Source organism: Felis catus, chromosome B4, assembly GCF_018350175.1.
Source record: "Felis catus isolate Fca126 chromosome B4, F.catus_Fca126_mat1.0, whole genome shotgun sequence".
Taxonomy (NCBI): Eukaryota; Metazoa; Chordata; class Mammalia; order Carnivora; family Felidae; genus Felis; species Felis catus.
Window position 1 is genome coordinate 131,840,105 of NC_058374.1, and position 16,205 is coordinate 131,856,309.

General features: G+C 52.7%; 1 protein-coding gene across 6 annotated transcripts in view; it reads right to left on the minus strand.

Annotated features, from left to right (window-relative positions):
* Positions 1 to 129: 129 nt before the first annotated feature.
* PLA2G6 (phospholipase A2 group VI) overlaps positions 130 to 16,205 on the minus strand; it is a 57,948-nt gene continuing 41,872 nt past the window's right edge. For 5 of the 6 annotated variants that reach the window (XM_019835555.3, XM_011284210.4, XM_011284207.4 and 2 more), the window contains 7 exons: positions 14,599 to 14,762; positions 12,883 to 13,033; positions 3,482 to 3,618; positions 2,937 to 3,091; positions 1,631 to 1,798; positions 1,114 to 1,187; positions 130 to 909 (listed from right to left, as the gene is read on the minus strand). In XM_019835555.3, the coding sequence (XP_019691114.2) occupies positions 765 to 909; positions 1,114 to 1,187; positions 1,631 to 1,798; positions 2,937 to 3,091; positions 3,482 to 3,618; positions 12,883 to 13,033; positions 14,599 to 14,762 (994 nt within the window). In that variant the 3' untranslated portion in view covers positions 130 to 764. Of the gene's footprint in view, positions 910 to 1,113; positions 1,188 to 1,630; positions 1,799 to 2,936; positions 3,092 to 3,481; positions 3,619 to 12,882; positions 13,034 to 14,598; positions 14,763 to 16,205 lie in introns of those variants that run through there. The other variant, XM_019835560.3, reaches the window with a different exon arrangement.

Here is a 16,205-nt window from a genome sequence, read left to right on the forward strand (position 1 = left end):
TAGTATCCCCAGGGGAGCCCGGGAAACAGCATTCATCCAAGGGGGCACAGGAAGAGGACAGTCAAGGCTGAAGGGAGCTGGTGGGTGCGGGGCCCTGGGGGACTCTGAGCACAGTGCACACAACACAGGTGAGCTTGAATCAAACCGTTTATTTCAGTTAAGGGCAGGCTCTGGATCCCCGCCCCACCCATCAACCACCTCGGGTCGGGAGGAATAACCGAAGTCACAGAAGTGACCTTTGAGAGCTGAGGGGAACTCGCAGGGTGGGGCAGTTCCGAGGGGTGCAGGCGGCCGCATGTGTGTCGAGGGCAGAGTCGGCGGGGCTTGGGTTTCCCCTGCTGATGGGTGGCCAAAGGCCTGTTTCTCCAAGCCCCCCACCCCAGGGAAGAGGACAGAGAGTGGAAGGGGTCTTGGCATCCCCCCTCCGCCAGGGGACCTGGGAGAACGCCTGGTGTCTGAGCTAACAGGGCTGGGGGCCCAAGTGTCAGTTGTCCTTGGCCATCAGGGAGAGGGCCCCAGCGAGGCTCTAGGATTTCTAAGCCTGGAATGACAAAAAGTGCCAGAAGGCGGGGACGGTGTGGGCAGGACCCAGGACCAGCCTCAGGCAGGAAGCCCAGTGCCCTCTGAGGCTTGGCCTGTCTGGTCTGGAGATGCAGAGCCGCCGAGGCCCAGCTCTGCCCAGTGGCGCGCTGGTTAGATGTCACCTGGCCTCTCCATCAAGGGCTGGGTAGGTGGGATGGGGTGGCGGGGGGCGCCCAGCGGCCTCACGGTGACAGCAGCAGCTGAATGAGCTTCTGGAACTGTTCTCGGTGCTCATAAATATAGACCTCCGTCTCCCACAGGGCATTGACCAGCACTGTGTCGCTGACCTCATCCAGCATGATGTCAGTCCCCAGCTGGGGGTTCAATCTGTCCGGGTCAAGGAGGAGGGGGTCACCCCGCGAGGCTCGGCTTGGGTTGGGGACGAGAGCTAGGACTGGGGAGGGCTTGGGGCACGGAGCGGCCGCGTGGGGAGAGGGGACATCCACGCCAAGGGCTGGGTGGGTTAGTTCACTGGGTCTGGCCAGGCCGGGACACGGGGCTGGGGCCTAGGAGCCGAAGCTGAGGCCTCACCTGAAGTACTGGATGCCGACCATCTCACACCAGGCCCGGGCCCGGTCCACGGCCCGCCCATCCGGATCCGTGCACTGGCAAGAAGCAGTCTGTGTGAGCGTCCTACACAAGCTGTACCCACAGCGCCTGCCCAGGGACCCCCAGGTTCTAGTCTGGCTTCGCCGCTCCTCGGCAGAGTCCCCCTGCCTGGGCCGCAGTGACTGTCCCAGCTGCATCACACAGGGGCGCGGTCTGAGGTTTTCTCAGGTGGTTCAGCAGCCCCTGACCGGGGTCAGGGGGACAGGCTTTTGTCCGTCTGATATCCTGGGCTTCCACACGGGGCTGTGTTTGAAGGGGGGCTGTGTTTGAAAGCCCCAGGTGTAGGTGGCCACTAAGGGTCCCTGCCAGCACTGAGACTGAATCAGGAACCCCCTCCCCTGGGCCGGCTAAAGAGGTTCAACGGAGCCTCCCTGACGCCCCGGGTCCCAGGGGGCTGAGATCCAGAGGGGAGAGGACACGGGGAGGGGCCCATACTCACACAGTCCACCACCATCTTGCCCAGTTCCTTGGCCCCGAAAACAGTCTTGGCCAGTTCCCAGGGGTTGCTGGGACGGAATACGTCCACACAGGTCACGGGCACCTGTGGGGACCTCCCTGTCCCCAGAGAGACCACGATGGAGAGCTTCTTCACCTTGCCTTCCTGGCCCTGTTGGGGACAGGACAGGGGTAGTTGGAGGGGATCTGCCCACCAGTGGACCCTTCCCCAGGTGGCAGACCCAGAGCCTGTGCTGTCCTCGCTTCTGCTCCCCAACAAGCTCCGCTTCCAACATGCTGGGCAACCTTGACAAGTCTCCCCGCCATCCAAGGTCCTCATCTGCAGTAGGAGGCGACTCAGACAGAGGATGACCCATGACCCTCCCCATCCAAATCTTTGAGCCCTTCCTCCTCCAAGGAAGCCTGCCCTGCCCGGTCTGGCCGCTAGAGGGCGCCTGCCTCTCGGACCGCCACCCCTGTTGTGTCACCCAGGGGCTACGTCCTGGGCTTCCTGATGACCACAGTGAGAACCACAGCCGGCAAGGATATGGCACACTAGGGGCCAGGCACCGTCCTAAACATTTTACACAAAAGCACACGGACGCCTCATGACAGTCCCCATGCCGGTACCACCCATCCCCCGTGCAGTGTCCGGAGCGAAGCACAGGCAGAGCCAGCGCCCAGACCCTGAGGCCATCTGGCTCCAAGGCCTGAGCCCACGTCTCAGCACCTCTGCTGGTAACACACGGGCCTAGCCCCGCCTCTGCGCTAAGGACTAAGGCCCACTTCTGTTCCTCTGGGTCACGGACTCTGCACGGTCTCCTCCCTAGAGGTCTCCTCCATGGGCCCTTTGCAAGCCCCCAGGTCTCCCAGCACAGGCTATCCTCCTCCTGGGTTCCTGCGTGGTCCGCTATCTCAGCACCCCAAACCCCTGGAGGGGCGTATCCTTGTTTATAGATAGCCCTGCTTACACAGGGCAAGCGCGTGTCCCCAGGCTGGGCAGGGTAGCCAGCACCACGGCAGGCATGGACCACTCTGCCTGCTGCCCACTAGCCGCCCTTCACCACTTGGTGCAGATTGGGCCTCAGAATCCCTCTGATTAGCACAGAGCTCCGGGCAGACACGGCCCATCAAGCAAGTTAGAGCATGAGATCAAGAAGTTCGAGTGTGAGATAAAGGGCACCCACGAATGAGCATGAAAATAAATGCCATCTGGTCTCCTAGGAGTCCGTCCTTAGTAAGATTTGCTGAAACAGGGGTGGCTACGGTGGACGGTCACGTCCAGCACCTCTGACCCGCGGCGCTCTCACCTTGCGGATCATGTCCTGGTTGTACTCATGGATCTCGGTCATGGCGTCCAGCGTGGGATTGTTGGCCAGCAGCCCGCCATCCAGGAAGCGCCCGTTGGGCCGGAAGTAGGTGGGGGCCGCCCCACTGCTCCGGGCAGCTCGCCACACCAGCTGCTCTGGGGGTGAGGGAAGAGGGTGGCCCAGTGGCACGAGGGACCGGTACAAACCCATGCAGTCCCAGGGTGCACGTGCCTGTGCGTGTGCGGGTCTGTAGGGAGAGGTGGAGAGGCTGGGGACTCTTCTGAAGCAGGACCCACAGGCCATGCTCTCTGGCCCCGCCGTCCCGGTGCAAGGCAGGGTGCAGCTGAGGACCTCCAGGGGCCTCCTCCAGCCTGAGACTGGAGAGCGCCCCGGTGCAGCCCGGCCTCAGCCGATAAAGACTCAGGGCAGTGTGAGGGATGGTGGTGGGCTGGGGGTGCCCAGCAGCAAGCCTACGACTCCCACCCACCACCCCGCGGCCTCTCGGGCCGACTGTTTCCCACGGATGCAGCCAACATGGTTTTCACCTGAGGGCTGAGTCGGAGGCTTCAGGTTAATATTCTGGCTGAAACGAGGTTCCCGTACACACTCCGGAGCCTCGTAATTCCGGAAGAGGTGAAGCTCAGCAGGCTGCCGGTCAGACAGCGTCCCCGTCAGCATCACCCTGGAGAGACACGAAGGGCAAGACGGCTGAAGTCCCTGACTTACCCACCCCTGAAAACCCACGTTGGCCGTCTGCGTCCGAATCACTGAAGGCCTTATCCTTGGACCCATCGGTCCTAGTTCTGGGAGATCATCCTAAGACATTCTCACGGACACACGCAAAGCTGTCAACAGCGGCATCGGTGGACAGAGTAAACCACTGGAAGCAGCTGAAAGGTCCACCAACGGGATGGGCCGATGCATCGCGGCTCCCCTACTCCGTGGGGTCTGTGTCACTGCGGAACGACTGAGGAAGCACTTGATGCGCTGACAGGCCGTGAGCATCAAGGTTGACAGTTAAGTGCGAAAAGTAAGGGTTAGACCAGTGCGCGTCCTATGCCACCATTTATTTGAAAACAAAACCCCCAAAATTGATGTGCCTATTGGCTTGGTCAGAAGGACCCATGAGCGGAACCTAGGAGCGATGAGCTGCCTCTAGGGCCGGGGACAGCTCGGTGGCTACAGCTCACAGACAGCAGTGGGAGGAGACTTCTCACCGTGTCACCTTTGATAACCTCTTCAACGTTCCACTGTGTGAGTCTATAATCTATTAAAGACTCTTACTTGTCTCAGACAAGACAGGCATCCTTAAATAGTGCAGGGAGTGCAGACTGGCATAGCCCCCTGGGAAGCTAATGTGTACTAAGATCTTACAAATATCCTGGCTCTTTGATCTGAGAATTCCATTTTGGAAAATCTATCCCAAAGGAATAATCTGAGCTACAGTAAGAGCTTCTTGCAAAAAGCTACTGGTTGCGGTGTAATTATTACAGTAAAAAATGGCCCGGTCTGAGGCACCTGGCTGGCTCAGCCGGAGGACCGTGCAGCTTTTGATCTCAGGGTCATGAGTTTGAGCCCCATGTTGGGCATAGTGATTACTAAAAAAAAAAATAAATAAACTTGGGCACCTGGGTGGCTCAGTAGGTTGAGCGTCCGACTTCGGCTCAGGTCATACTCTCACAGTCAGTGAGTTCGAGCCCTGTATCGGGCTCTGTGCTGATGGCTCAGAGCCTAGAGCCTGCTTCCGATTCTGTGTCTCCCTCTCTCTCTGCCCCTTCCCTGCTCATGCTCTGTCTCTCTCTGTCTCAAAAATAAATAAACACATTAAGAAAAAAAATTAAAAAAAAATAAACAGTAGCAAGAGAAGGGGTAAGTAAATGTTTTGCACCCACTCCAAATCGTGCCAGCCGACTAACAAAGAAATACGTTTGTTATGCTGTAAAAACAACACCACCACCACACAGGAAAGGGAACAAAAACTCTGCCTCTGCATAGGAAAAATACACTAGTTTTTCATTTCTGGGAATACTGTGGAAAGCTTATTTGAACAACCTCCCCACTGAACAAAAAGTGAAATGCTGGAAAAATTACTTTTAAAAATCCCCTTAGGGGTTCCTGGGTGGCTCAGTCGGCTGAGCACCCGACTTCGACTCAGGTCATGATCTTGCCGCTCCCGGGTTCAAGCCCTGCATTGGGCTGTCTGTTGTCAGCACGGAGCCCACTTTAGATCCTCTGTCCCTGTCTCTCTGTCCCTCCCCATGCTCTCTCTCTCTCAAAAATAAACATTAAAAAAAAGAGTAAAAATAAAACACAGGAGACCTGACAAGACAGAAAGGGAATACCAGGGTAAGCTCTGAGGAGAAGCAAAAATCCAGAGAGGTAAGTGAAGCATAGACCTAGGTTTGACCTGAGGCAGATACCAAACTCAGTACATTTGAGTTTCAGTTTTGATGGCTTCATGGGACTTGGGAGACAAAAGTCAAAGCCCAGGGCCCACCAAAATTTCAGGGTCTAATGGGAGACCCCCACATTAGGCTGGGACCCCAAAGGACTACGCTCTTGAGTAGGGGTGAGCCAGAAATAAATCTGCCCCTTTCCCACCCCAGAGCCTGTGAAGAAAGTTGCTTTGGCATTGGATAAAAGAGAGAGAGAGAGAGAGAAATGTATAACCACAAGCTAACCCTCCTGCAGATTTGTGGTCTAAATTCATATCACCTCGGGGAAGTCCCCAAACTTTATGTCAAGAATTTAGTTATAGTGGCATTAGATGGTAGGGTACCTAGTACCTGGAAGAGACAACACAAAACAATCTGGAGGGAGATTCTAGGCCTCATAGAATCTAGTCATATTCTATTTCAACACTAAGGAACACCACACAGTAAAAAAGGGAGGGGAGGACACACAATGAAATAAAACATCATAAATGAAAACCAGTATAAACCAACATAAACAGTAAAATATACTTATAAAGACTGCAGATATTTGAGTCCTTGAACACAGATGATAAAACAGCTATGTCTACAATGTTTAAAAACATCAAAGGCAAGTGTGATAAAATCACCAAGGAATAGGAAACTATCAGTAATGACCCAGAAGAACTGAAGAAGAACCAAAGAGAACTTCTAGAATTAAAAAATAAAAAAGCAATAGAATTTTAAAAAATCAATGGATAGGTTAAATGGAAAATTAGACAAAGCTACAGAGAGAATTAGTGAATTGGAAAACAGGTAGGAAGAAATTGGGATGTAACACAGAGAGACAGAATGACAGAATATACAGGAGAAATTAATAGAAACAGAAGACAGAAAAGGTCTAGCACATGTTTAATTGTAGTTCCACAAGGAGAGGAGAGAGAAAATTAGGAAGAAAGCCTATAAATGGACTAAATGCTCTAGATAAGAACAAAGAGTAAAAGATTACAAGTAAAAGTACAAAAGATATCTCTAAAACAGAAGGATTCAAAGAAGTTTGAATTAGAGGGTGAGTACAGATCTACCACACAAATATAACCAAAGAAAGCTGATGTCACTGTATTAGTATCAGGACAAAACAGGCTTTAAAGCAAAAAGCATTCCTAGAGGTAAAGAGAGCTGCTCCATAATAATAAAAGATCCCGGTCACTAGAAAAATACACAAAAATTTAAATATACATGCACTTAATAGCATTGTGTCAAAATATTAAAAGAAAAATTGACAGCACTAAAGGGCAAAAGGGCAAGTTTCCAGAGTAGGAGATTTCAACATGTCTCTCTCAATAATCGATAAAAGAAGTGGACAAAGAATTCTTAAGGATATGGCAGATTTGGACACTTATTTCATTTTATTTTATTATTATTATTTTTTTTATTTTAGAGAGAGAGTGCACATGTGAGTGGGAAAGAGGGGCAGAGGGAGAGAGAAAGAGAATCTTTTTTTTTTAATGTTTATTTATTTTTGAGACAGAGAGAGACAGAGCATGAACAGGTGAGAGTCAGAGAAAGAGGGAGACACAGAATCCGAAGCAGGCTCCAGGCTCTGAGCTGTCAGCACAGAGCCCGATGCGGGGCTCGAACTCACAGACCACAAGATCATGACCTGAGCAGAAGTCGGACGCTCAACCGACTGAGCCACCCAGGCACCCCAAGAGAGAGAATCTTAAACAGGCTCCATGCTCAATGTGGAGTCTGACACAGGGACTGATCCCACAACCCTGGGATCATGACCTGAGCCAAAATCAAGAGTCAGACACTCAATCGACTGAGCTACCCAGACGCCCCTGGAAATTTTCAGCAACATTTCTAGCCGATATGACTTGATCGATTTGTGCAGTACTTGGTGCCCAATGCAGAATCCATATTCTTTCAAATTAGATGTGGGACATTTATAAGAATTGACTGTACAAGTAAGTCCACAAAGCAAGTAATAACAAAAATACAACTGGAGAATTCCCTAAGTTTAGAAATTGAGAAATGTAGTTTTAAGAACAGAAGGTTAAAAATCAAGGAGTTAAAAAATAACACTGAAATAAAACCAAAGAGAGTGCAAGGAATAAAAATAAAAGCAGAAATAAATGAAACCAAAAAGCACACACAAGAGAGAACCAATAAATATCCAAGAATTGGTTTTCTGAAGGACCAGTCCAATGGAAAAGCCTGTGGCAGAACTGGTAAAGACGAGAGAAGGTGTACATAATTGGGACTGAAGGGCCCATCACAGCAGATGCTGCAGACATTAAAAAGATAATAAGAGAATATTCTAAACAACTCTAGGCCAATGAATTTGAAGATCTGATGAAATGGACATATTCCTAGAAAAACATAACCAAAATCAACTCAAGAAGACATTTAGAAATTCTACCACTAAAGAAATTAATCCCATCATCAAATATCCTCCCCGAAGCAAACTCCAGGCCTTGGTGACTTCCCTGGCAAATTCTACCAAATACTCAAGGAAGAATTAAGTCTTTCTTAGACCAACTTTTCCAGAAAATAGAAAATGAGAAACACTCCCTCAAAAGCAAAACCCAGCAGCCCCCAAATGGGAAAACACAGGTCCCGCTCACTCATGAACATGGGATGCAAAATCTAAACAAAATATTATTAGCTAACGGAGCCCCCCAGAATTCTCTCTGTCCAAGGCACCAGGCATTGAGAGCGGGATCTAGGAAAGGTACCTGTACACCCCTGTGGATAGCAGCGTTATCCACAATACTCAAAAGATGCAAACAACCCAAAAGGCCATCGACAGATGAATGGATAAACACAGTGTGGTGTATCCAGACCGCGGCGTGTTATTCGGTCTTAGAAAGGAAGGAAACTCTGACACGTGCTACAACACGGATGAAACTCCAGGATGTTATGCTCCCTGAAAGGGGTCAGCTGCAAAAGGACAAATATTGTACGGTCCCCTTACAGGAGATCCCTAGAGTCATCACAATCATAGAGGCAGAAAGTTGAACGGCGGTTGCCACGGATGGGGGGAGAGGCCAATGGAGAGGTGTTTAACGGGAACAGAGTTTCAGTTTTGCGGGATTAAAACGTCTGGGAGGCCAGCTGCATACCAGTGTGAGTCTGCTGGACACTTAGTCAACTGTACCTCGGACGGTTCAGATGACACATTTTACATTATGTATATTTTACCACAATTCAACACTGTAAAATAAATACACAGTATCCCTAAAAATGGGTAATTTCCAGTAGCACAAAACACATGAGGTTCCTGAAACAGATACAAACACCCCACGTGCTAGATCTCGACAGAGAAAATTATAAAACCACGGGGAGAAACTTCAAACAAGCAGAATGCTTTCCTATATCCTCTGATTGGAAGGCTCCGCGTGTTCAGATGTCATTTCTCCCCCCACCCCAGATAAACGTACAGATTCAATGTGCTCGTAATCAAAATCCCAGTAGGAGTTGATATTCTGTAGAATTTGACGATCGGATGCTACCATTTCCGAAAGCACAAAGCAACCCTTGAACCGCACATTGTGTGCCGCATGCTTTTACATAGTAACTTTTTTCCTCCTCCTAGAAACCCCACGAGGCAGGTCTACATTATTTCTATTTTTGAGAAGAAACTTCAGGGCATTTGCTCTTCTTCTTCTTCTTCTTCTTCTTCTTCTTTTTTAGTTTCATTTATTTATTTTGAGGGAGAGAGAGTGGGGAAAGGGCAGAGAGAGAGAGAGAGGGAGAGAAAGAATCCCAAGCAGGCTCCGCGCTGTCAGCAAAGAACCCGGCGTGGGGCTCGATCTCACGTACGTGAGATCATGACCTGAGCTGAAATCAAGAGTCAGATGCTTAACCAACTGAGCCACCCAGGAGCTCAAAGCACGCGCTCTTAACTACTTCTCTATGGTGTCTCTAAGAACAGTCATGATACCCTTGGGGACGGACAAGGTGGGAGGCCTTGCTCTCCCAGATACCGGGAAAGTTGAACAACGGGAAAGTCAGGGCATGGGCACAGGGACCCAGCCCATGGAACAGAACACAGAAACAACCAAGCAAGGACCCCCGAGCCACCTCTGTGGAAGCATGGCCTGCAGAAATGGAGGGAAAGACGGGCTTCTTCACAGGTGAGGCTGGGGAAACTGGTTGTTCATGTGGGAAACATGAAATTGGGTCTCCCCTGATACAAAACCCAGTTCCAGGTTGATGAAGCCCTAAACGTGAAAGGCAGATCTTGAGAGATCTCTGAGCTGACAAGAAAATCGCTCCCTGCCTCAAGGTTAAGGAAGGGTTCTTTTTTTTTTTTTTTTAATTTTCTTTAACATTTATTTATTTTTGAGACAGAGAGAAAGCATGAACAGGGGAGGGTCAGAGAAAGAGGGAGACACAGAATCCGAAACAGGCTCCAGGCTCTGAGCTGTCAGCACAGAGCCGGACGCGGGGCTCGAACCCACGGACCGCGAGATCATGACCTGAGCCGAAGTCGGACGCTCAACTGACTGAGCCACCCAGGTGCCCCAATCAAGGGTTCTTGAACAGACATAAGAAGCACTAGCCATAAAAAGAAAAACATTTATAAATTCTACCACATTACGAACACCCATTCATCAGGGGCACCAGGGTGGCTCAGTTAAGCGTCCAACTCTTGATTTGGGCTCAGGTCATGATCTCGTGGTTTGTGAGTTTGACTCCTGCATCGGGCTCCGCCCTGGTCGCTCAGATTCTGCTTGAAATTCTCTCTCTCTCTCTCTCTCTCTCTCTCTCAGCCCCTCCCCTGCTCATGCTCTCCCTCTCTCTCTCAAAATAAACAAATAAACCTAAAAAAAAAATCCATTCATCAACAAAACGCTGTAAAGAGAACGAAAGGTCAAGCCACAGAGTGGGAGAAAAGATTTCAAATCTATATACAAGATTTCACATCTATATACCCATCAAAGGACTAGTTTTTAGGATATAAATATCACTGGGACACCTAGGTGGCTCAGTCGGTTGAGTGTCCCACTCTTGATTTTGGCTCAGGTCATGATCCCAGGGTCACGGGATCGAGCCCCGCCATCAGGCTCCACACTGAGCGTGGAGCCTGCAATTCTTTCTCTTTCCTTTTGCCCGTCTCCCCTGCTCATGTTCTCTCTCTAAAATAAATCATTAAGAAGCTTCTTAACCCCTCAGGGATGTGGGTTTGAGTCCCACATTGGGAGTAGAGATTACTTAAAAATAGATAGATAGATACATACATACATAGAAGCCTCTTAACCCCCAAATCCCACAACCCCATTTTACCAAAAATAGGCAAAACATCTGAACAGGAACTTTACAAAAGAGGAACGCAAACAACCTCTAAACATATACAAACGTGTTCAATCTCCGCAGTAAATCAGGAAAATGAAAATTCAGGCCACATGGAGACACCACCTTTCACCGCCCCCCCCCCGGATTTGTAAAGATAAAAACGTTTGATAACAACCAAACATAAACAAGAATGCAGAGCAACAGAAACTCCCAAACATGGCTTAATGAGAGAGAAAACAGAAACCGCACTTTGAAAAAAAGAGTTGGTCAGAATCTATGAGCTGAAGCCATGCATTTTCTGACAGGTGGAGACATGTACAGTCGTGGGTCAGAAATCAGGTCCGGAGGTGTTCACTGCAGGACTCCTCCCCAGAGGTCCAAAGTGGAAACAACCGAAATGTTGATGGAAGGTACTGGGAGAAGCAAACTGGGCATCGCCGTCCAGGGGAGTCCCCCACGGCAATGGAAATGAATGCAACACAGCTTCACCCAGCAGCGGGGGCCACGCTGACAAAATGCGGCTTGGACGGAGGGAAGCGAGGACATAAAATGCGTCCGTCCAAGCCCAGAGACAGGCAAGACCGAAACCACGCTGCTCAGGGCTGCAGTCACAGGCGGTGAAATTGTACAGGAAATCCACATGACCGCAGTCAGGAGGACAGCGCCCCCAAGCGGCAGGGCAGGGGTTGTGATGGGGCTGGGGACGTGCTCAAAGGGCTTTTGGACTTGGCTGGTGGTTACGTGGGTGTTTGCTTTGTAATTATTCACTGAACTGGTTTATGTACTTTTCTAAATGTTGTATTTCACCATAAGAAAAAAGAGCAAAAATGTCTAGGATAAAATATATAAAAATGTTTTTAAAAGTTATCTTTGGGGAGCCTGAGTGGCTTAGTCGGTTAAGCGTCTGACTTCAGCTCAGGTCGTAATCTCACAGTTTGTGAGTTCGAGCCCCGCGTCCGGCTCTGTACTGACGGCTCAGAGCCTGGAGCCTGCTTCGGATTCTGTGTCTCCCTCTCTCTCTGCCCCTCCCCCGTTCATGCTCTGTCTCTCTCTGTCTCAAAAATAAATAAAAACATTAAAAAAAATTTTTTTTAAAAACCAGTTATCTTTAAGGGGCGCCTGGGTGGCTCAGTCGGTTAACTGCCTGACTCTTGGTTTTGGCTCAGGTCATGATCTCACAGTTGGTGAGATGGAGCCCCGCATCCGGCTCCGCGCTGACAGCACAGAGCCTGCCTGGGATTCTCTCTCCCCCTCTCTCTGTCTGCCCCTCCTCTGCTCTGTCTCTCAAACTAAGTAAGATTTAAAATAAATAAATAAATAAATAAATAAATAAATAAATAAATAAATAAAATAAAAACAAAAACAGTTATCTTTTGGGTTTTACTACGTGGATGAGATTTTCCTCCTTCTTACTTTCTGTATTTGCCAGATTTTGTTAAAAGACTAGGTATTATTCTTAAATGGAAAAAAAGAAAAAGAAAAAAGAAAAAAAGCTTTATTATGAAAAGAAATCCTCCCTAAATTTCTAGGGCCTTGCTGACATGTTACTTCCTCCAGAAAGCCCCCGTGACCACCTTGCCGGCAGGCCCTCAGTTCGTTGTCTCTCTCTCTCTCTCTCTCTCTCTCTCTCTCTCTCTGACAGTCAGTCAGCTCATGAACACTTCTCAATGCCCTGCTCTGGGGCAGGCACTGTGCCAGATGCTGGGGGTGCAGAGGAAACACACGGCCACGTTTCTGCCTCAGGGAGCTCTAGCCTGGCGGGGAGACAGGCAAGAAACCGACGAGAAAGTAATCCCGGGGTGGGGAGTACTACAAAGAAATAGCTGTGCTGCAGGCTCTTCTGGAACTTCTCAAGCACGGGCGGCCCTGCGTGGCTGTCACTTTTCAGGTCAGTTACCTCCCAACCAGCCTGCAAACGGCGCAACAGCCTTTCCACCCGGTGGTTGCACCTTTCACCCCCCACCGCGCACATGCGATGCCTGGGGCAGAGCCCTGCTCAGCAAAAAGGTCCTGAGTGTATGGTGGACCAGACGCGACCCCCTCCCACCTGGGGTGAGGGTGTCCGCAATGTCCTCCAGAAGCCCCCGGTTCACTTGGGAAGAAGCGTCTCGCCTCCCCGGCCCCTCAGCTTTAACCGGACCAGGACAGGGAGCCCTCAGCCCCGCGGGGGAACAGCCGAACGGCTGCCTAGCCGGGGCCACGGCCACAGCGCTCCCGCTGAGGAGCCTTACTTGGGTTTCTTGACGTCGGTCATCTTGGTGTGCTCCCCAAACTCGCGCTTCAGGAACTCCTCCAGGGGCCCCGACTCGTAGGGCCGCGAGCCTCGGAACACCTCATCCTTCATGCGAAAGTACACGCTCCTCATGTAGGCCATGGACTTGCCTAGAACAAGATCGGGGAGACACGAGGGCCACGCCCTGACAGCCGCAGGACCACGGTGGCCGGCAGGGGATGGCAGGAGGGGACCGGACTGACTCAGGCACTACCCAGGCTTGGGCTCCTGGGCCTCTCCTGGGAAACTTCCCGCAGAGGCAGAAATCTCCTTCAGCAGCCCCGCGGCTCTGGGCCTCATCCTGTGTTCCCAACTTTGTATTATTTTCCTTAGAGAGGGCCCCGAGAGTGTAAGAGCTTGTAAATTGAATCTAGAACCACCTCATGTGGCTCAGAACAGAAGGGCCAGCCCTGTCCTGCGGGCCTCTGAGGACAGCCAGAAGGAACAGGCCGCACCTGGGCTGTGCGTGCAGAGGGGGCTGCGGAGAGGAGGGGGTCTGCCCGTATGAGACTTCTCAAATCTCTCCCATAGCCCCTGGGAGTCTAAAGAAGGAAGTGACCCTTTCTGGAGGAGGCCAGAACCTCCACCGCGGACCTCCTGCCCCACCGAGCAGAGGCAGATCCGAGATAGCTTTGCTCTCATGGAAGGCAGAACTGGAGACCAGAGAGGGGATGTGGGCCCCCTGACGCTAGCAGTTTACTGACCCGGAGGAGCTCGATGGGACGCTGCTCTCAGCCACCGGCTGAGCAGGCTGCCCCATGTCCCTGCCACTCTGAACTGCTGGCCCGTGGCCTCTTCACACAGTGAATACCCAGGTACCTGCGGTTCCCCCAGGGGACTGGGGCTCCCTGAGCTGGAGCCTGCACCTGACCCACAGGCCCTGCCTGGGGGCAAGAAGGTCCTCTCCTGGTGCCTTCAAGACACGGGCGGGGGGCAGGGGGCCTGGAGAGCCTGGAATCCGCCAGGCACTGGGGCAAGGATGTCAGGTTAGGGATGCCAAGGCAGAGGGCAATTGCCTGGGTGGTTGCTGGCTCTGGGAGGGCCCCCCACAGGCAGCCCAGCTTGAGTGGAGACAAGAACTACCCAGAAGCCTGTCTGGTATGCAGGGCGCTGCAGTGCAAGGCCCTGTGGCCTTGGGAAGTGCTGGGCTGAGAGTCTAGGGAACCGTCCTAGCCCCAGTAACCCCATGGGCGGGTATGTGACTTTGAGTCACCTCTCCCACCGGGGCCTTCGCGTCTCTGGGGGTAAAACGAGACGTGCAGGCCGGGGCTCCGGCATTCTGTGGCCCTGTGGCTCCTCCTCCCTGAGACCACCCACCATCAGGATGGTTTTCCTTATTTTCAGCAGGTTTTGAGGCCCTGAGGTGCCTGCCCCACAAGGCTATGGGCAGGAGTGGTGGAGGCAATTGACCTAAAAATGGTTCCTACACTGAAAGGCAACCAGTTCTGTCCCCCGTGGGGGGCAGGGCACCATGCCCCTAGCCTGCCTCCAAGCCCTTCTCTTTCGAGCCTCAGACCCCAACACCCTCGCCCGCCCCACAAAGGGCTTCCAGGCCTCCCCGTCCCCAGTGACTCTCTTTGCAAAGCTCTGAAAAGAAGCTGAGCCCAATTCGAGGGCAGATCCCCACCGCCCCCCCCCCACACCCTGCCCCCACCGCCCCCGGGGCCGCCCTCACTGTGCAGAATGGCCAAGGCCAGGATGCCTCCAGTGCTGGTCCCCGCCACCCAGTCAAAGAGATCCTTGGTGGCGACGCCCGAGGCCTTCTCGATGGCAATGAGGAGCTGGATGATGACGAGGCCCTTCACGCCCCCTCCGTCCAGGCAGAGCAGGTGGTCGTGGCTGTGGTGGGGACAGCAGCGGGAGGGAAGGGGGCCCGTTAGAGCCCAGCTCCTCACGTGGGCCCGTGTCCCTGAGCGTCTGTGACTGTGTGAGACGAGGCCCTGTGGAGCTCGAGCTACTGGGCTTTTAGGGGTGTGGGGGAGGGGGGGCGGGGGGCAGGTAGGGGGAGCGCAGTCAGTAAGGAAATAAACATATAGTATTTCAGGAGGGGGAAAGCGCAGGAACAATGAAGGGAGCGGCCAGGTGTCACCTCAGCAGACACCTGGGTCTGTCTCTCCCACTGGGTTTTGGTCGGGCCTAGGTTCTCAGTCGGGGGCCTGACCGGAAGCAGGTGCCTGAGAAAAGTCTGTCTGAATTAAACGAGGCTGGGGGAAGGGCTCTCCTGCAGCAGCCGGGAACCGTTGGGGAGAGGGAGCAGGGGGGCAGGGAGGAAGCACCATCTCTGTGCCAGGAGCTGTGAGGGCCTTTCCCCCGCATGACTTCACTTAGATGTCCCACACCCCGTGGAGGCAGACGCTCCCTGCTACCCCTGCGCACGTCTGGGAAGGAGTGAAGCTCAGAGGTTAGGTGACCACCCAAAGTCACGAGACGGGGAAGCGACGTGGCCGGACCCAGACAGGGATGGGGGAAGGGGAGGGTCTGCTGACTCCTGAGTCACCTGCTGGGCAACACGACCCGACACGTCTCCCTCGGTCCTGCCGTGCCCAGCTCCCTGCCCTAAGGCTTCCACTGTCGGTGCTCAGACTAGGAAGCTTCCGTCTGGTCTCCTCATCCTTCCATCTCAGCGTAAATGTCACCGCCCGGAGAAGCCTGCTCTGATGCCATTAGCACCCTCCGGCTCAGCCGGCTCCTTCTCCACCCACTTTCTTGCTCCCTCCCATAAGCAGGCGGTTTTCCCTCGTTCACTTTCTCCCCCAGTGGGTGGGACAGAAGCTTCCAAGGGCAGGGACTGCCCTGCTCCGCGCAGCGCTGCCTTTCCAGTGCACTCGGGAGGCGTCCGACGGACTAGCTGGTGAACGAAGGAGGCCCGGGTGGCCCCCCTCTAGGGTCCTTCTTCTGGACAAGCTGCCCAGCCCCGCAGCAAGCCCAGAGCGTGGCAGGGGATGCTGGGCCGTCACTGGAGGCCTGCAGGGCCCATGACCAGGGAGGCCAGAGCAAAAACGCAAGAGACCCTTCGGAGGATGTGGGGCTTACAACGGAGACGTCAGCCCACAGGGAGTAAGGCTGAGCTACGAGGCTCGCCGCCTTTCGTGGGAAGGTCCCCACGGGGGTGTCCTGATTGTCGCCTCAGTCCCACCTCCAGGGAGAGTACTCAGGCTGCTGCAAACCATCTGAGTCCTGCTGGAGAATCTGCCTCCTCTGGTCTTACTGGTCGGGACGTTACCCTCCTCAGCCCCTGTGCAGCTGTGTGTGTGTGTGTGTGTGTGTGTGTGCACATGTGCG